At 38.4% G+C, this 22,068-nt stretch overlaps 1 protein-coding gene across 2 annotated transcripts in view; it reads left to right on the top strand.

The window, feature by feature from the left end:
* Positions 1-22,068, top strand: part of ABCA12 (ATP binding cassette subfamily A member 12) — a 182,923-nt gene that overhangs the window by 12,549 nt on the left and 148,306 nt on the right. The window contains exons 1-2 of one of the 2 annotated variants that reach the window (XM_081583044.1): positions 3,127-3,352; positions 3,508-3,601. In XM_081583044.1, coding sequence (XP_081439170.1) covers positions 3,541-3,601 — 61 coding nt within the window. In that variant the 5' untranslated portion in view covers positions 3,127-3,352; positions 3,508-3,540. Of the gene's footprint in view, positions 1-3,126; positions 3,353-3,507; positions 3,602-22,068 lie in introns of those variants that run through there. The other variant, XM_081583043.1, reaches the window with a different exon arrangement.

The following is a 22,068-nucleotide window of genomic DNA, read 5'->3' as shown; positions in this document are numbered from 1 at the left end:
TTTCAGAAAAAAAGAGTGAAAAGAAAAAAGACAGAAGGGAACATATCAATAGAAAATAAACTGTGGATAGATAAAAAGAGACAAATGCCATGGTCCACTAAGAAACTGTAAATTACTCAGTGTTTGTATGCCATTAGATATCAAGAATGCAGGGGAGGTGGAATGCAAGTGAGGTATAGAGGCACATGAAACATGATTAAAATGTTAGCAAAAGTATGAAACTCTTAAAAACTACTTTTCCCGAAGTTTTCAAGTAGCCCTGATGTATGTTTATGTAAAATCAATATTTCAGCATTTATTCCACACAAACAAAGTTATGGCTCACTGGTTTAGCATTTAGATCCATGACATTGCATTTGCTTCTAGGTTGTTTATGATGATATTTAGAATGGGGTTGCAAGCAATCCTGCTGCTATGAAAATTTAAAATTTGCTTATTTCTTGCTTTTTTGATTAACTTGTCTACTTTAACATTTCCAAGATCACAATGTGGAGGGCTTTGGATTTATTATCCTTCTATAGTGCTGTATGCAGAAATGTTCTCCAGACCTCTCTGACCTAAAATCCTGAGGGAAATCTTGTGATAATACATTGTTTATGGGCTTGCTGTGGATTTTACCTGTAACAGGGTCTAAATTACCTTAAACTACTCCAGTACAGATTGCATTTATTGTTTGGATTTAAATCATGTCTAAAATTAATCTCAGAATTTACTGAAACGTACTCATGAAACCATCAAATTAGATCAACCAAAAGATAATTTAAAGATAACCCATGACAAATGTCCCTTATTTGAATGTGAATATACATTTGTGTTGGTGTATTTGATTTCAGTTGCTCACTGAATTCTCATGAGGTTGCTATGGAAAATGAATAGATGTTCCTAAAAGTAGCTTTGGGGCACTATACCTACTCAGATGAATATATTTTTAAAAGAATAACTATGACTTTAAATCTAAAACCAGTAAATCCACAGACATCAAATATTTTTAACCTTAATTCCTTATAGTCTACTTTTCAAATGAGTCACATAGAATAAAAATGGTACCTTGTATCTAGGATCTTCAAAGAATAGACTAATTTTTGAACATATCAGAGACTAGGCTAGAATAGTAACACATCTTATATTTTCATAGCACATATTATTCCCATACACTTCCTGTAGTACTTTGTTATTTGTTCCTTGGAGCGGTATGATTTTTTTTTTAATGCTAGTTTAAGTATCAGGTGTCCAGATCCTTGTCCCCTGCTCTGCTTCCCAACTGGGTATCTAACTTTGGATTAATTATGCTAACCTTCTGCGGACAAAGAATAAAAAAGGGAGCTGGATCAGATCAAGGCTTCTTAACCACTTCTGTGCTAAGGATGTCTTGGCCAGCATGGTGAAGCCTATGGTCCTTCTAAGAATAATGTTTTTAAATCAAGAAAAAAATAGCATTACAAATAAAACCAATTATATAGAAATTCAGTTTTTAAGTATCAAAATGCAAGTTCATGATATGATAATATATGTTTATATAGCATTAAATAAATAAAGGTGAACCCATGACAATTCTAATTGTAATTCTATGATGAGTATAAACGGTACTTTGAAGTACCTGTAACAGCACTAATATGATTTGAAAATATCTGTGGTTTCTATAGGTGACAAGGTCACAGATGCTTCTAATAATGCTGTGGTTCCTAGTCTACATTCATCATTAATGGAAATACTATATTAATTTCCATTAATGGAAATATTATTTCAGTCATAAGCTGGAGAAATTAAAAATGTAATCTTTTTTTTCCTATCCAAGTTTACAAACGCCCAGAATTCTGCTCAGTAGGTGAGCTCAAAGGAACTTTCCAACAAAAATATTCCAACACTAAACAGTTCTGCTAGTTCAGTGGGGTGATATGTATTTAGAATCACTCTATTCCAAGAGTGGTCCGTGGACCACAGCAACAGCAGCACTTACCTGGAGCTTGTTAGAAAGAAATACAGTACCTCTAGCCAGCCTTAGATCTACTGAATCTGAATCTATGTGTTTACAAGATCCATAGGTGATTTTGCCTGCATATCAATGCTTGAGAAGCACTGCTATAGCTGCGAGCCTATCTGCAAGCTTTTACGTTGTGGTTAAACTTAGTACCTTAGGATTGATAGTCAACTTGCTTCATTTTTTAAAACTGCCCTTAAACCCAAAGCCTAAGAATTTGGTGACAGATCTGCCAGCAAGGAGGTCAGTGCTAATGGAGACACATGGAGATTTTCATGGACAATTTAGGTTGAACATTACTTAAGGATTGGTAGTTGAATGGGTCTAGATTGTTTCGGAGAACTGAAGAGCCCCAGGCAGTAGATTGAGATTAGGCAGAAGCACATCATCTCTGAAAAAAGGGGGAGGAATGAAAATGCGTCTGACTCATAATCAGAAACATAGTTCAAGTTTGACTTACAGGCAAAGGTTGTTCTGTGTGGTTTGGTTCAAGCACTCTAACTACTTGCTATCACAGTTAATGTTCTTGTGAAAAAAAAAGTGGAAGTCGCTCAGTCGTGTCTGACCCTTTGTGATCCTGTGGACTATACAGTCCACGGAATTCTCCAGGCCAGAATACTGGAGTGGGTAGCCTTTCCATTCTCCAGGGGATCTGCCAAACCTAGGGATCAAACCCAGGTCTCCCACATTGCAGACGGATTCTTTGCCAGCTGAGCCACAAGGGAAGCCCAAGAATACTAGAGTGGGTAGCCTATCCCTTCTCCAAGGCATACTCCCAACCTAGGGATGAAACTTGGGTCTCCTGCATTACAGGTGGATTCTTTACCAACTGAGCTATCTTGTGAATACATGTTTTTCACTGCTCTGGAACCAACTTTATAGGTATGTAAAATATTAAGCTGATGGTGTCCTATGAACTGAATCATGTTTACATGGGGAGGAAAGCTGCTCCTGAAGTGTTTTACAGTGAAATTCTCTAATAGAAATTTTAATGTAATACACATTCATTGAGGGCTTCCCTGGTGGCTCAGCAATCATTCATTCATTCACTTGTTCAACAATGTTTATTGAGTCATTATCCAATGTCACAAACTAACCTTTATGCCTGAGCATAGCGTGCTAATACTGGAAGTGGTAAGATATGTCTTGGTTGAAATCAGGTTGGGTTTTGTATGCCCTGTTTAGCATGTCAAGCCTTATTCAACAAACAACTGGGAAGCTCTAAAAGATTTTCAAGTTAGGAATTTCCTGATTATACTTGACTTTTAAGATCATCATTCTTGGGGTAGTTAAGAAAGGTCATTGGAAAGCAGGCTTCAGAAGATCATTTTAAGGTTTTAAACCTGGAAAATTCCTTCTTGCATTTATTTCAAGGTCTCTTACATTTTTAAAAATCTCATTCCTTTCTTATTAATAACATTTATAGGCAAATATCTAGCTTGTATTGGAATTTTGTAGGATAATGTACTTGTTGTCAGGTGTTTTGGTTTAGCAATATAATTAACATTTTTTCTGTTGTTACTTTGCAGCTTTGGACACTTGCCTTGATCTTATGGCCAGTTATGATTTTCATAATTTTGGCTATTACTCGGACCAAATTTCCTCCAAGGCCAAAGCCAACTTGTAAGTAAATGAGATTTGTTTATTTCTCTTTTGGACTCTGGTTAAAATTTATTTTGCTACCACTTTAGTGCTTTATTCTAAAATTCATGTTTTGAGTAATTTTTCCAATTGGAAATATCAATATTTGTAAAAATACTTAATATGACTTTTCCTCAGTCTTTTGAATTAAAAGAGTAAGAAGTTGAGCCTGTACTATTTATCTAGAAAAATAGAATATGTAGAAGCCAGAATATATTTTAATCTTTAACTATAAAATTTTAAATCACTTATCATTTGTCACAGATAACTCATAAATATCACCATGCTGTGTGCAACACAAACAGGCAGCCATCTCAAGCTAGATCATCCTTTACTTTTGTATCATAGGAGAAGCCATAGACTGGAATTTAATCAACTGAATGATAAAATCCAGAGCATTATAAAAATCTCATCTCTCTTCTGGGCTAATATTTGAATGGTGCATATGTATCAAAACATTTAAGAGAAAATTGTTTTCTCTTAATTGATGTTGGTTAGTCACATTTAATAATTACCAAGTTATAAAACTGGCACAGTGCCCAACTCTGTTCATGATTTCTTTTGGACCTTGGATGAAATGTGGAAGAGATTCAGAAAAGTCTTCAGAATTGAGCAGGATGAGCTTTTAACCCCTCAAATTTGACCAAGGTTGTTCTTACTTTTGTTTTTAAACTTTGGAGTCAGTTTCTTGTATAGGAGTAAAGTCAAGTCAGATGTCTCATGTTTCACAAAGAAGCCATCTAAAAAGCTTGTAAATAAGGTTTCTGAGAAATCAAATTGCACTTCAGATAAATTATGGTAACTCACCGAATAAAATAATACTGTGCTGAATTATTTGTAAAGAGGATAATGAGCTAGTGGCTTTTAAAAATAAGCACAGTGCTTTTCAATCACCTGGTCTTAAGAAGTAAGATGAGAGCCATGGTGGAATCTACTTGAATCATACACAATATGATAATTCAAAAGAAAATATTGATTCAGTTAGTGTGAGGCATTTAAACTCTTGGTGCTAGAATAAATAATCCCTTACATTTGAATTGCGCCTAATCATTTCTAAAGGACTTTTGCACAAATTGTTCTGTAGAGTTATTGATGAGATTTTATTAGATTTTTTATAAAAACATTATAATTTTATTTTCTTCATATTGTCCATATATTAGTTCTTTATAACAGATTAATTCCATTGCATACTGTTGGAAGGGCTTCCCTGGTGGCTCAGATGGTAAAGAATCCACCTGCAATGTGGGAGATCTGGGTTTGATCCCTGGATTAGGAAGATCCCCTGGAAGAGGGCATGGCAGCCTGGAGAATCCCCATGGACAGAGGAGCCTGGCAGGCTACAGTCCATGGGGTCGCAAAGAGTCAGACATGACTTAGCGACTAAGCACAGCACAGTAGGATTTAGGGGAAAAGGAAATGACAACTCACTCCAGTACTCTTGCCTGGAAAATCCCATGGACAGAGGAGCCTACAGACCATGGGGTCGCAGGAGTCAGACATGACTTAGCAACTAAACCACCACCACCAACAGAATTTAGAGATTCATGGGGGAAAATCATGGAGAGCTCGTATTATCCCACTAAACTATGAAGAAAAGCTTGAAAAAAACCTATGTGACAAGTGCTTCATAGACCAAAAATAAAAAGCTCTGCAAAACACACAGTCCAAAAGGAAATGAATAAGCATTTTTAACTATGAACCTGTTATCATACTCTAATGATAATTGGTTTTGAGGTGATTGTTTGTGGGGAGGAGGGAACAAAATTATAGAAAAATTGAAACATTAAAAGTATTTTTATTGGTCTCTACAACCCACTCCAGTACTCTTGCCTGGAAAATCCCATGGACAGAGGAGCCTGGTAGGCTGCAGTCCATGGGGTCGCGAAGAGTGGGACATGACTGAGCGACTTCACGTTCACTTTTCACTTTCATGCATTGGAGAAGGAAATGGCAACCCACTCCAGTGTTCTTGCCTAGAGAATCCCAAGGACGGCGGAGCCTGGTGGGCTGCCGTCTATTGGGGTCGCACACAGTTGGACATGACTGACGCGACTCAGCAGCAGCAGCAGCAGCAGACCTTATAAGACTAAATCTAGAAAATAGTCAATTGGTTTGCTATTAGAACTGAATGGGACCCTCTCAATTTACAGATGAGAACACTGGGACCCACGGATATTTTACTTTGCCAAAATTCAGTCATGTGCAATAAGAGAGAAAGGCATTAAAAACTACTTTTACTAAATCATTTTCCATGAGATTTGTGTGGTATTTTATCCTCTTATACACAGATTCAAGTGTAAAGTATGTCCAAGATTTCAGCTCACCCTATAATCAATAGAGTATAAAATGTAATTTTATCATTGGAGGTACTATTCTGTAGAATAATGTAGAGAATCTACAACTGGTATAGATGCAGTTACTTTTTTTTCCCCTCCCTTGTGATAGAGAAGGAATAACTTCAAAATGACAGTTTGCATTTAGGTTTTTTAATTCTGTTTTTTAAAAATTGTTGTTTTTCTTTGTTTCTTACATCTACTATAGCAAAAGATTAAAATGAGCTAATAATAATCACGATAAATACTTCTTGATCTTATACTATGTAATGGCTATGTCATTCATTTCACAGTCAAGAAAACCAAGGCACAGAGTGATGAAGTAACTCATCCATGATTGCACAGTTAATAAGTGGTGGTATCAGAATTTGAACCCAGACAGTCTGGTTCCAGAATATGGTTTTAAGCTTGTGGACTGACATTTCTTACATCTAGTAGTCAGTACTAATTTTTCGTGTTTCAATTAGTTAGGTTTTACAAAAGTAGACTAAAAATTAGAAATTAGGGATATAAATTCCTTCCCCATTTCTATCATGAAATATAAAAATATGGGCAAGAGGAAGATTCTGAGGTATGTATAGTTTTTAATGTGAAATGCTGCCTCTGTTTGACAAATTCTGCATGAATCATTGCAGTTCTAGTATCACGGAAATCAGCTCCTGCTTAACAGATTAAAAATCCTCCTCAGGCTACAGTGACTTCTTCAGTACTAGTTGGGCAATAGAGAAATGAGGATGAAACTCCAGACTACACCCCAGTTGAAACTCAGCTATGGTGAAAATGGGAGTTGTCATCCCGTGGGCACCTTCTGCTCCCAGATTAGCCAGGCAGGTATGTAGGACTGATAAATCATTCAGAATAAATACCATCATCAACTCAAAGGACTCCCTCCATAGTCTTTCTGACTGAGGGCTCTGGAGAAGACTGGGTTTCTGGTGAGTAAGGGAGCTGCTGCAGTGCCTGCCATGGTGATCGCCAGAAAGGGGCAAAATGTGTACTTTCAGCATCATCTGCCTTTACTTACTCCCTTTTGTGTTGCCACCAACAACTTAGATAACTTGCCCCTGCAAATAATAAGTTCCAAGTAAAGAAAACTTTGCATAGGCTGGCAGGAGTCCCAGATGCTTCCTGTTCACATGGAGAAGTGGACTAAGGCGCCAAGTTTGAAATAGCTCCAACCTCTTGTAATTGCTACAGGCAGTGGCTTGTCAAGAGGCAAACATTAAAGCCAAAGTGTTATGCTTAGGGAGCAAAAGCAAACAAAACCAAACCAAACTCCCAAATCACATTTAGGCTAAGTCAAGCTATAACGTGCAGTGAGTTACTTGTGTCTCCCTTTAATATGTACATTCTCATAAAAGGGCAGGCAAATAGTTCCTCATCAGTGACGAGCTGACTGCTTTTCAAGAGTAGTAAGACCCTGCCATAGTGAGATAAGTGGTCTTCAAAAAAAATGTAGTCTTGCCAACAAGAAGTAACATTTTTATGAAGTTAATGAAAAGCAGTATTTTTCTAGTGGAAATATCACTAAAAGCATAGTGGAAATTCTACAAATATGATCATGATATGAATCAAACACCTGCTGTCTCAAGACTGTCATTTTCTAATATCCCTGCCCCCTCAGAAGAGAAGAAGCCCAACCCATCCCACATCTGGAAACAGGGACTGTTGGAAGGCAAGGGAAAGTGCCAACTGGAATGATATCCAAACTTGTGTTATCACAGGGTGATATTGATTCCACCCATCCTGATGTGACTCAGTAGCTTTGGGTAAATGCAAGATCATTATTCCTAGCATGTCTTTTGGCTTCCAAAGCATACCTTTTGCCTTCATGAATGTGATAAAAAATAATTAGAGTAAACTTTTATTGACAACTTGACCATCAGCAGGCACCTTGCTAAGTTCTTTGCGTATATTTCCTGAATTAATACTTACATCATCTCCTTGAATATGACTATTCCTATTTTAAAGATAACCAAGGCACAGAAATGTTAAGTAATTTACTAATGTTCACATAGTTACTATGTGCCTGAGCCTTGATTTTAACCACAGTTCCCTCCCCTCTCCCAACCCACACAGTGGGTTTTTCCAGGTTACAAAGGCCGACAATGGCAATCCTAAAGTTTGACTCATTCAAGTTTACAACCTCTCCATTTTCTTCTTCGTACCACCTGTTAGTACTATCAGAGATAGAACATGGTTGTAAAAGTGAACTCAATTTGTCAGCGGCTCTAGGAAAAAAATGTAAGAAGAAAGACTGGGATTATTGATTAATTGGCAGTTTGTGGGATCCATGGGTGTTGTTATACCTTTGGGATCTGAATTGTTAAGAGGAAAGAGCTTATGAGGGCTCTCACTGATGAAGGCTGTGAAGGCCAAAGAAGTGAGTTTTTTATCTAGCCCTGTTCTTGCTGCTGACTTTTTGTGTGGCATGTTTTTATGGAAATAAAGACAAGTGCATGAGGACAGAATTCCAGGGTGTATCATGCTCCCCATAACACTCATGATTTAATAGTAATAGTTGAGGGACCTACAGTAAACAATATGCTTTTCCATGTTGATTGGCTGAAATTAATGTGGGCTTTGTTCTGGGAAGCTCAGAACTCGTCATCATTCATCTTCTGCTGAGGCTTGCCCCATCCAATTTCTCCATTCTCAGGTGTGCCAGCCACACTAGGCTGTCTCTCAGGTTAGAACCATCTGAGTCATCTTGACTCCTCCCTTTACTTCACCTCCCCAAACCACTATCCTTCAGTTCAGAACCCATCTTGTGAAATGCATCCTGGAGTTATCCCTTCCCTTCCATCCTTCCTGCCACCCTTTGGTTCAAGATCTCATTGCTTCATGCCTGATTTCTTCAAAAGGTTTTTTTTGTTGTTTTTTTTTTTGTTTTTTTCGGGGGTGCATCTCTGGAAGCACTACCTCTAACACTTCCCACATTTTGTCATCAGATATATCCCTAAAATATTCTTTGGTCAATCAAGTTTCAACTCTTCTTTGTCTCACTTTCAAGACCTTCATAATTAGGATTCATCCAGCTTTCTGTTTTTTCTGTTGGGCAGTGTGTTGCATATGCCTAAAGAAACCATGTCTGAAAGTCTTCTGCATGTCCCATGGTCATAGCTCCCCATCATCATCTATTAAACAAGCTCCCATCTATGGCCTACTCTTTCACCTTCCTGACCATTCAAACTACAGCTATTTCTCCTTTATGTCTTTCTTGTGAATGTATTAGCTAGTAGTGGTTTTTGAACGACTTATGCTTAATCTTGACTCATTGGACAGATAGTAGATGTATATAGCAGAAATCATATCATAACTTCAAATTCTTCTCAGATACAGCATAGTTCCCAACATAGGGAACAAAATAGGAGTGCAATATATTGGTCAGAATCTGATAATTTGAAAAATTGATATGGATGCTTGGATTACAAAACTCACCCAGAGATGGATAATAAAAAATTATCAGTGTAAATCAGGTGGGTGAAGGACAAGAAGTTAACTTGTTTAGGGTTTGATTTTTACTTCTTTGATCCAAATAAATATGACTGTGCTATCAAAAATGTCGATATGGTTATATTAGGAAAAGAAAATAGATATAAAGCTCTGTCACTCCTCCCAGGTAGATTCACCTGGCAATTTCCCTCACAAATTAATAAGTCCTTGTGAATGCATACAAGAAATTTTTGTGTGGGAGAGATTTACAGTCCACTTCTTGCTTAAGTTCCATAAAATGTTGGAACAGTTTTTGAATTTCAAAGCCAGAGTCCTGTCATTTACTTCTTCCATCTGTAAATCAGTAGTTCACTTTTTTTGGAAACATTACTGACCCTTTAGATGGTAACACGGAGATAAATTCTGTGACATTCATAGACACCGAGTCTGGGATTAGACTGTGACTGTGCTTCCTCTGGTATTGGGCAGAGCCTATGGAGCAGGAGAAGGGGGATGTGAACACACACGGCCCCACCACTCTGTGCACAGGGCCGGCCACAGCTCCTGATGGCAGTGGCCCATCTCTCTGACTTGGAATTCTGCCAGTCTCTCACAAGTGCAGATGCACACCCTGATGCTACATAACATGACAAAAGGATTTCTCAACTAATCCCCTCTTAGGCTTGGTACCCAGAGTTGCGCCAGAGAACTGGAAATACCTTCAAGTACAGTGACACTTAATTTAACAAGTAGAAAGATAAAGAGTAAAGAATAGCTGTTGATTGCACAGTGGAGGAGGTGAGGAGGAGGAGATTTTTTTTTTCCTGGCCATTTCACATCATCCCTACTTTTGATGATTCATCTGACAAGCTTCCCAGAGTTACTGCCTCACTGAAAAGTGGCTCTGGGAGCCACATGTCTTCTTTTTCACTACTTTTCTCTTTTTCTTCCCTTTTCTTCTAGACCAGAGGAATTCCTATTATGATCACATAGGGACCTCTAATATCCAAGCCTGTATGACAAATACAAATAAATAAATGATTTCTGATAAAATTCTTACAAGTATAGTAATGTCATTTGCCGAGGTGACTACTATCAGTTGATGTTTCTATTATACCCTTGAAGCTCAGAGCCTGATTTAACGAAGTGATTTCAGCCAATTGTTTGCACTTGTCAGAGGGTATCAAGCCCACACACAGGCTCACAGGTGAGGGTCCGGCTTCACGGTTGGCTGACTGTGTGTTTTCCTGAGTGACTGCTTTATTAAACCTTCCTTTAAGCATCATCCAGGAAACCTGGCTTACCAAACCTTATTCATTTTTATACTACTCTCACTATTCAAAATTTTCTCATTCTCTGATTAGATCATATCATGTCCTTTGCTTAGATAAATGAACCAGTGTATTTTTAGAGTGAAAGTATCTCTCATGAAAGAAATGTCACAGCATACAATATTGGCTTGTCTCAGGTCAGTTAGAATTTTGTTGTGGGTTAGAGTGACTTATAGTATTTTCAATTTAAAAAATAAAATATTTATTTCAATTACATATTTACATATTTATGCTTATATATAAAATCATTACTATTGTGACAGGCAATGTAGGGGCTTAGAGCACAGACTAGAGATCCAAACTGCCTGGATTCAAACACAGTTCAGTTCAGTTCAGTCGCTCAGTTGTGTCCAACTCTTTGCGACCCCGTGAACCACAGCACACCAGGCCTCCCTGTCTATCACCAACTCCTGGAGTTTACCCAAGCTCATGTCCATTGAGTCAGTGATGCCATCCAACTGTCTCATCCTCTGTCGTCCCCTTCTCCTCCTGCCTTCAATCCTTCCCAACATCAGGGTCCTTTCAAATGAGTCAGCTCTTCGTCGCATCAAGTGGCCAAAGTATTGGAGTTTCAGCTTCAACATCAGTCCTTCCAATCAACACCCAGGACTGATTTCCTTTAGGATGGACTGGTTGGATCTCCTTGCTGTCCAAGGGAATCTCAAGAGTCTTCTCCAACACCACAGTTCAAAAGCATCAATTCTTCGGCGCTCAGCTTTCTTTATAGTCCAACTCTTACATCCATACGTGACCCCTGGAAAAACCATAGCCTTGACTAGACGGACTTTTGTTGGCAAAGTAATGTCTCTGATTTTAAATATGCTATCTAGATTGGTCATAACTTTTCTTCCAAGGAGTAAGCATCTTTTAATTTCATGGTTGCAATCACCATCAGCAGTGATTTTGGAGCCCCCCAAAATAAAGTCTGCCACTGTTTCCACTGTTTCCCCATCTATTTCCCATGAAGTGATGGGACCAGATGCCATGATCTTAGTTTTCTGAATGTTGAGCCTTAAGCTAACTTTTTCAGTCTCCTCTTTCACCTTCATCAAGAGGCTCTTTAGTTCTTCTTCACTTTCTGCCATAAGGGTGGTGTCATCCGCATATCTGAGGTTATTGATATTTCTCCCAGCAATCTTGATTCCATCTTGTGTTTCTCCCAGCCCAGCATTTCTCATGATGTACTCTGCATATAAGTTAAATAAGCAGGGTGACAATATACAGCCTTGATGTACTCCTTTTCCTATTTGGAACCAGTCTGTTGTTCCATGTCCAGTTCCAACTGTTGCTTCCTGACCTGCATACAGGTTTCTCAAGAGACAGGTCAGATGGTCTGGTATTCCCATCTCTTGAAGAATTTTCCACAATTTATTGTGATCCACACAGTCAAAGGCTTTGGCATAGTCAATAAAGCAGAAATAGATGTTTTTCTGGAACTCTCTTGCTTTTTTGATGATCCAGAGGATGTTGGCAATTTGATCTCTGGTTCCTCTGCCTTTTCTAAAACCAGCTTGAACATCTGGAAGTTCACGGTTCACGTATTGCTGAAGCCTGGCTTGGAGAATGTTGAGCATTACTTTACTAGCGTGTGAGATGAGTACAATACAAATGCAATATATTCCACAGTGGAGGTAGGACCAAGACCAGAAAACAGCAGAGAAGATGGAGTCCAGAAAATTTTACCTGGAATCAGGGCTGGGGCTACAAGGAGGTATATCCAAGGCAAAAATTTGAGGGATTAACAAAAACTCAGTAATCAAGTTCAGTCATATTTTATATTCTAAAATATCAATTAATTTTTAAATTCTGCATACAAAATACCAAAATTTTAAAAAAAATCAAGATCAATATTACTGCTTTTTCTTTTGCCTTAGGCTCCAGTGTGGCTCATATAGCACTGCCTGGAGTATCAGGAAAGGCTTCACAAGATCTGATTTCTTAGCATGGCTCTTGAGTAATGAGTCGGAGGTTGTCAGCTAGACAGTGTCTTTTTTTTTTTTTTTTCAGTATTTATGTTCCATTTATTTGCATTCTATCCCTTTGAGAAAATCGCAAAACTTTTGTTTTCTACAATTTTTTTCATCTAGTTCAAACAAGGATTTTTGCACAATCCATCAGCTGATTTTACCACATAGTAAAGTGTCTTTGCATTCCCAACAGAGAGTGGTCAACATGAGTGGGGACACATGACACAAAAGAGTTAGATGTGCCAGGAATTTGAAGTTTGTCTGAAAAAAGAGAATGTTTATTGTGAGCATTGGGAGATGAGGCTTTTTGGTCAATATTAAAAATATTGGACTTTGTTTTGAAGAGGGTGAACTTTTTTGTAGGTTACTTTTGCTTAAATATATTTTTTTCTGACCATAGAAATACACACTTACTATTTAAAAGTTTAGTAACATAAGTATTAATGTCTCAGAAAGAAGTCCCACATAAGCTTTCCTTCTAAAGATAACCATTGTTAACATTTCAGTGTACTTTTTCTCATACTTTTTTCTATGCATGTAACACAAAAACGTACACACAACTAAAATCTGAACGTTGGGATAAGATAACATTTTAGAAAAATCTCCTGCAGCAGAATAAAAGATGGTTTAGTAGAAACTGGTAAGTGGTTTGAGCACAGAGTTCTGGTTTTAAAACTTGCACTTCACTTTTCATTTTCATGATCTCTTGATTGCCCTGGAAATGGTAAATTTTTAAACACCCCCTCCTTCAATTCCTCACTTTCTTCCCAGATTTTCAAATCCATATTTCTTTAGACAGTCCATGGGATTGAAAAGAGTCAGACATGACTGAGCAACTAAACCACCCACCACCACTCTTTATAATATGGAGGTTTTCCGTGCACAACTAGCTATAATCCTCTAATTTCATACTTTCCAGGTGAGACTAACACAATTTAGGGCAACTCTGGGGAGTGGAATTGTATCTAAAGAGAAAATGATAGAGGAATCACAATACTGACAGTGTTTTTTCTTCTTATCTTTTCTCTACCTTCATGATTTGCAAACAGATACCCTTAACCACTCTACCTTAATGAAAATCATCTAAATACACTTGATGAAAGATGTAGATTTCAGGGTTTGACTCTAGGCTTTCTGAATTGTGACCTGGTGATGGTGATGGAGAAGGTGGCAGAGATGATGAGGTGATGAGGTGCTGAGTGTGGTGACTGGAGGTGGTGTTGAGGACCTGACAGTTTAAAGAACTCCTTAGATGATTCTTATGGAACCCAATGTTTGAGAGCTATCTTTTCCTTTCTTTTTAATTATCTTTTCTTATTTTAAATCAGTTGCATTTTCTACTAGCTCCCTACTACTAATGTGAACCAAGAAATGAGTTTAATTCTTTGTGTAATCTTAAAGAGAATTTGCTTTCACCCTCACTTATCTTGCAGCCATTCCCAGCATTTTCTGCCTCATTTTAGCACTGAATCTCTTGCTGCAATCCTAAAGATGTCCACAGGTTTACCATTTTTCACATCTCATGTTGAAGACAGCATTTTCAGGACAGTTGAGGAGAAGGCCTCATCTCAGAGAGTACTGTCTGATTGGTGACTAAGGAAGGAAATACTCATAATTTCCTGAAGTTTTCTGCACAGGTGTTTCTCCAAGATGATTTCATGGTTAAGTTACCTACCCTGGGGAATCCAGTTTCACTTAAACAAGTGCTTCACACTCTAACACTGCATCACTGTGCTGCTAGTTTCATAGATATTAAGAGAATGAGAAAACTGTCCAAAAAATTGTTTCATTGTTTTGGAATTGCTGCCTTCTGTGGAGATGATACAAAAATGCTTCTGGAGATTCATATTCTACACAGCATGCCTACATCTGTAACAAACAGGTCATTGTTGTTCAGTCGCCAATCTTGTCCGGTTCTTTACAACTCTATGGACTGTAGCAAGCCAGGCTTCCCTGTCCCTCACCATCTCCCAAAGTTTACCCAAGTTCATGTTCATTGAGTTGGTGATGCCATCCAACCATCTCATCCTTTGTCGTCCTCTTCTTCTGCCCTCAATCTTTCCCAGCATCAGGGTCTTTTCTAATGAACCAGCTATTCACATCAGGTGGCCAAAGTATTGGAGTTTCAGCATCAGTCCTTCCGATGAGTATTCAGGGTTGATTTCCTTTAAGACTGACTGATTTGGCCAAAGTAGAGTGTGCTAGAGTAGAGGAGATCAAGTTGGGAGTCATTCAGTCATGTAAGATTTGTGGTTTGTTTTTTTTCTTTTAACAATCAAATTTTCCTGGTTCACACCCAACTCTTTTTTGTTTAAATAACTTTTTACTTTGTATTGAGTATAGCCAATTAATAATGCTATGATAGTTTCAGAGGAACAGCAAAGGGACTCAGCTATACATATGCATGCTCAGTCATTTATTCCTATTCAACTCTTTGAGACGCTATGGACTGTAGCCTGCCAGGCTCCTCTGTCCATGGGATTATCCAGGCAACAATACTGGAGTGGGTTGCCATTTCCTACTCCAGGGAACCTTTCCGACCCAGGGATGGAACCTGTGTCTCCTGCATCTCTTGCATTGACAGGCAGATTCTTTATCACTGTACCACCTGGGAAGCCCACCCATACATATACATGTATCTATTCTTCTCTAAACTCCCCTGCCATCCAGCATGCCACATAACATTGAGCAGAGTTCCATGTGCTATGCAGTAGTCCTTGTTGACTATCCAGCAATCATGTATGGTTTTTAATACTAAACTTAGGAGTTTGGATCTTCTTTTGTAGTAATAGAAGCCTTGTGAAAGTGAAAATCACACTCAGTCGTGTCCGACTCTTTATGACCCCATGGACTATACAGTCTGTGGAATGAATTCTACAGGCCAGAATCCTGGAGTGGGTAGCCTTTCTCTTCTCCAGGGGATCTTCCCAACCCAGGGATAGAACCCAGGTCTCCTGCATTGCAGGGGGATTCTTTACTAGCTGAGCCTTAAGAGAACCTCAAGAATACTGGAGTGGGTAGCCTACCCCTTCTCAAGCAGATCTTCCCGACCCAGGAATCTAACAGGGGTCTCCTGCATTGCAGGCAGATTCTTTACCAACTGAGCTATCAGGAAATTGTGAGGAGGTATTTACTTTTTCTTTTTCCAATACAGAGGATTCACCTAAGGGAAGTTTGAAAGATTTTCTGCTACAACTTTTTATCTTCATCCAGGTGTTTCTATCACAGGCTGTATTAGTTATCTGTAACAAATTACCTCCCAAAACTTAGTGGTAACAGCAGTAAATATTTTTTAAATTTATTTATTGGCTGTGTTGAGTCTTTGTTGCTGCGCACAGGCTTTCTCTAGTTGCAGCATGCAGGGGCTACTCCCTCGTTGTGATGTCAGGGCTAAGGGCTTCTCACTGTAGTGGCTTCTCTTGTTGCAGAGCATGGGCTCTAGGGCACGGGGACTTCAGTATTTGCGGCTCACAGACTCCAGAGCATGGCCCAGTAGTTTGATGCATGGACTTTGTTGCCTCATAGCATGGGAAATCTTCCCAGACCAGGAATTCAAACTTGTTTCTCCTACACTGCAAGGCAGATTCTTTACCACTGATCCACCGGGGAAATCCAATAGCTAACATTTATTATCTTCCAGTTCCTATGGGTCAGAAATTTGGTTACTACTTAACTGTGCAGTTTTAGCTTTGAGTCTGTCATGAGATTGCAGTTAAAATTTGGCTAGGGTTGCCTTCACATGACACCTTGACTAGGGCTGGAATGCCTGTTTTCCAGGTAGATTGCTTACCTGACTAACGGGTTGGTACCAACTGTTGATGAGGAGCCTCAACTTCTGCCTGTAAGTTATTTCAGTGTCCTCTTGACATGGCAGCTGCTCTGCCAGACCAAGCAGTGCAAGAGACACTCAAGTGAAAGCTGTCCTTTTTGTCACCTACCCTGGGAAGCCTCAGAGCATTTTATCTACCATGTTCTGTTCATTAGAAACAAGTCACTAAGTCTGACACATATTCAGGGGCAAAGGAATTAGATTCTGCCTTTTGAAGGAAAGAGTGTCAAATATTCTGTGAACACATTTAAAAAAAACATCACATGGAATAGCAAGAGCCAGTGGTAAAATAATAACATGCACTAGACATGCTTGAAATATCCAGCCCCATCATGGCAGAGTCCTCGTCTGCCTGAGGCCATACTGCATTCCTTGCACCTGGCACAGATGTCCACACATGGAAGCCTCATTAAATACTTTTTGAACTGTTGCTGTTTTGTAGATGAAGATATTCATTTTCAGACGTTTCAGTGACAGATCTCACTAAGTAAGTGTTGAAGCCAAGTCGTAATTCGATCTTACTACCCAGTTTCTCTTTCTACTCACCTTGCTATCTGTCAAACAGAATCACTCATCTCTATTAGAAACACTCACTTTGCTGTTGGCATAGCTAACAGAATCACTCTCTGTAATATTGCAGGGCATTTAGTAGTTACCCAACAAATACTTGTTGAATGAATGAACAAATTTGGTGCAATAACACATGAAGAGTTGAGATATGAAGAAATCCGTTCAGATTTATTTACAAGTCAAAGGAAGACTGGGGAGTACAGGCCAAAATGCTCGTTTCTTGTGCAGGTTATTATTTTATCATATTCGTTGAAAGGACATCTTGTATAAAGGGTAGAAGTTATTATAGATATAAAAATTACAGGAGATATGGAACTCCAGGACTCTGTGTAGAATGAACTTTGTATCATTGTGCCAATATTTTGGATACAGTCTTTAAAGAGTGAAAGTAGATTAGAGGGGAGAAGTAAGTGTGGTTCAACCGGAATTCCTCTCCTATGAATAGTACTATGCTTTGATATTTAACCCACAAAGGGAAACAAATGAATCCCAGAACAACACGGCATACCTAAGCCCTCATGCACCTCTCTACAGAGCTCTAACACTATATACTGTGGCAAAATTTTGTACCAAAATTGAACTCAATCTCCATTGAAAACTTCACCCACTTCCACTGAATCCTGTTACTTTCAATTAGCTGTTTTTAAGACTGCATGCTCGACTTCCCTGGTGGCTAACTGGTAAAGAATCCACCTGCCAATGTAGGAGACAAAAGAGTTTGATTCCTTACCAGGAAGACCCCCTGGAGAAAGAAATGGCAACCCACTCCAGTGTTCTTGCCTGCAAACCCCATGGACAGAGGAGCCTGGCAGGCTGCAGCCCTTGGGGTCACAAAAAGTCAGACATGATTTAGCAACCAAAAAAAAAAAATAGATTGCATGCTAAGCAGAGCTCTAGAAACCAGGAAAAAAACCCACAGAGCTTTGTTACATGGATTACATTCCTCTCAGCAACATGCCAAGGGCTGAAACTTAACGTCTTTATTTTGGTGAATTATCTTTAGTTTTTTTGTGGGAATTTAGCACTAAATATATAATCTGGAGAGTAAATGATAGGGACCAGTGAATTTCCTAGGCTGGCTCAGTTTGGGGGTTATTATAAATTCTGTGTTAGCATTAGGTAATGTAGACAAACCTCCAGAACAATAGGTGGTCAGCTTTTCTTCAATGTTAATACAAAGAGTATCAATTTTAAACTCAAATAAAACCTAAAGTAAATGAGCAAGAGTGGGATTAGCTTAATCTCAAACATTAGAAAGGTTACTTACTGTATTAGAACCATGATTCTGGTGCCTACTTTTGTTACTTAGATTTTAGAAATCTAGCTGTGTACAACTCCTGAATATTCAGCTATTCATTAAACAAACCCTCATTTATTATAACTCTATGTGGAATCTAGAGGAGAAGAACATGTGATTTTTAGATAAAAACATCTGTAATCAAGTTGTGGGAGCCGTTTGTTGCTTAGTCACCCATACCTCACCCTGAAACCCATAATCTATTGCATTATCAACAGATAGCAGGAATGAAGAACCACAAATGCATGAGGATTTGTTAAAAAGTTTGATCTTTGGAGGCTGGAGAAGTTAGTAAAGCTTAATATTGTAAGTAGGACTTAAGTTGCATTCTGAGGAAGACTAAAAGGATAGTTGGATTTGCATGGAAAGGATCAAAAGTTTTTCAAGGCAAGGAAGAGAAGAACTAAGTTCATGGTGGTGGGGAATGTAAGATGAATGGTCTTATTTTGTTTCAGAGAAATTTCCCTGAACCTCTGTACTAGGTTAGTTTTCACCCTCATACCATTCTTTCTTTATCATTGTAATTTACTATGTGTGTATTTATTTGGTGTGGGTCCTGGTCTCTCTTTCATGAAGTCTATGCCTAAGTCTGTCTTTTCCACCACATAAGAGGAAGGCTTCACACATGACAGATAATATCCCCTCCCAATTCCATTAGATTCTACTGAGAAATGAGCTTGAATATATAATGTAAGACCAGCAGACCCAGAGTTCCAAATATCAGGGTGACAATATTAGGATGTCTTTAGCTAATAAGCAGTAAAGAGTGACACATGGTAACGGAAATATGGTGCTTTGTGTATATTAATCAGATAGTGTGAGAAGGCTAGATCAGGGTGAGGAAAGCTGGAGCAAGAAAAATAACCACACAGTTACCAAAATTATAAGAAGTGATGAGCACTTTCACTCGCGCAGTTGGAGAAACAGGAATGGAGAAGAATGAATAACTCTTGAGGATATTAGGAAGAACAGGTCAGTAGGATGTGGGGGGGATTGAATTTGGGGGACAAAGGAAAAAAAGCAGTCCCCTATCTTTCAATCTGGGAATCAGAGAATAGAACAACAACTATAACAGTAATCCCCTTTTAAGGTAATATTGCGTTTTATAATAATTCTTGTAAAAATCCTGGGAGATTCACGACTATGATTTCTAGTTTACCGATGAGAAAATCAAAATTCTCAGAATCACAAATAGAGCCTACCGACCAAACCCATGGACCTTTGTTTGGGGTGCTCAATTCAAGTTCCAGTTTGACCTTGAGAAATCACTTAACTTCTCTGAGTCTATTTCTTCATCTGGAAAATGTGGATAATCATAGTATCTACCTCAGAGCATTTTTGGGGGAGTTAATATGGCACATCTAATATGACAGCATGTCGTAAGATAGTTTGTGATATTATAGAGAAGAATGCCTATAGTCTATAGAAATATACAGTAAATGCTCTAGAAAAGATTATTATGATTAGATCACTTTCCCAAGTTTAGACAGCTGTTAAATGGAAGAGCTTCAGGCTTGAACTCAGGTTCCATGATGCATTTGTTATACATATCATGTTGCTACTGGGGAAAAAATTAAGACACAAGCTAAAGCTATGAAAATATCAGTCGTTTACTACCCACATGACACTACTTATTTATTACAGTCCATGCTGTAAGAATCATTGATCCAGCGCTTGAGACAAAAAAGAAATCAATGGTTCTTACCTTAGTTCTGCCATTCTAAATTATCCTAAGATCTGAGAAAGGATATAACTTGTTCATTGGTTTCTATATTTATGTACTAGATCATGTATGTGAAATTGTGCCAAGAAAAGCACATTGTAAAATCCTCTTAATGTGAGATTTGTCCTGTAATCTTTAGCGACAGTCACTATTAATGGAACTTTTCTCTTTTTGAGTCTATACTTTAAAACTGGAGGCAATAAAGATTGCTGCATCGAGGGTTTATAGTTGTGAAGCCAAGTACATTTTAATGGAACCAACATTTGAAAGAATTCTACTTCCTCCAGTAGGCCCTAGACAGCAATCACACAGAATTAAATTGATGAAAAAATATTTTCTGAGAGCAGAAATATTTGGAGGCTTTCTGGCCTGCACACTGATCTGTAAAAGGGAGTCTTTGTTTTACTATCATATTTTTGCTAGCATTTGTCTTGATTTTCTTAAACATAAAGATTCCTAATAGTTTTAGAGTCATAGCAGTCACTCTTCTCCTTTTGACATGCTCTTTTCCCATTCTTAGAAGAAGGAATATGAGTATCATGAAAAAATAAGCAATATATATATATATATGGTTTACAAGGAGCTTATTTGAACATAAGTAAACCTTCAGAAAAAACAAAAAATGTGAGCCATAGCTAAAAACAGTCCAGTCAAGCCAGTGCTTGTGCTTAGTCGCTCAGTTGTATCTGACTCTTTGTGACCTTGTGGACTGTAGCCTGTCAGGCTCCTTTGCCCATGGGATTTTTTTCAGGTGAGAATACTGGAGTGAGTTGCCATTTCCTCCTCCAGGGGATTTTCCAGATCCAGGTATTGAACCTGCATTTCCTGTTTGTATCCTGCATTGGCAGGCAGATTCTTTACCCACTGAGCCACTGGGGAAGCCCCAGTCTACCCTGAGTAGGTGTTAATTCACTTTAATTATTCCTGTCATATCTCTGGATTCCGTATAGAATGGAGGTCTGCGTCTTTGAGTGTTCTGACCAAGATTTGTTGTTGCTTTTCTTTTAAAATTTGTCTAACCTCTCCCAACTCTTTCAGTATGTATGGCTCTTAGCAGACATTCAATACATATTTATTGGATGGATGGATATACCAATGCTTTATGGAATGACTACATCAGCGCACCATTGAAGTTTCCCCTAAAGCACCAAATCCCCATTTGCTCATTTGAGAGCCTCTGTGTTCCATCACCAACGTTGTTCAGCATGACCAATGACAAACGCAGGGCCATAACTCGGAGTTAACAGGCTTCTTCCAAGAACACTTGTCTTCACTCTCATTTCCTTCTCCTTTAATGAAATAAATTTTGCCTTCTCCCATTTATTAAAATTCTACTTTTTTGTAATGACAGATATCCCCAGACTAAGCCTCTGACAGCTCCATTTCCAAATCTCCCAGTCAACTCATGATAAATGAATCTAATCCCACTCAGGTCTAGCTTTGAAATCTAATGGTTCTTGTCATGTTAGACTAACCCAGTTGCAATACCCAAAGAGAGGTAATTAAGAAATGTGGCTTAGTTAAAAGTGTTAAACAAATCTGTTACTAAACTCTCTACCTTCTCCTTCTTTCCGACTGACCATTTCATAATGTGGGGAATGGATCTACTATCCTCCATGTCACCCAAAGTTGTAAAATGGTAACCATTTTTCCTCTTCACTCACATCCTTTAGTCACCAGGTGATCTCAGTTTTTTCTTCCAAATGTCTCTTGAAATTTTCTTGTCTCCATTTCCACCTTCACTGCCTTATCATCATCATCATCCTGTTCCTTTGCTCTAACTACAATAGCTTTTTATCTGGTTTGCATCTCCCTGTCTTAGCCCCTTCAGTTTATCATTTATCCTGATGCCAATTATTTTTCTAAATGCATATCTATACACACTGCCTCCATGCTTTATATCCTTCTGACTCAACCTTACTTTCAGGTTAATATCCAGACTGTCACATGCCACCCTAAGTCCT

Source organism: Giraffa tippelskirchi, chromosome 3 (genome assembly GCF_054371585.1).
Source record: "Giraffa tippelskirchi isolate mGirTip1 chromosome 3, T2T-mGirTip1v1.2.pri, whole genome shotgun sequence".
In the NCBI taxonomy this organism is placed as follows: Eukaryota; Metazoa; Chordata; class Mammalia; order Artiodactyla; family Giraffidae; genus Giraffa; species Giraffa tippelskirchi.
This window is presented reverse-complemented; position numbering and strand designations above follow the sequence as displayed.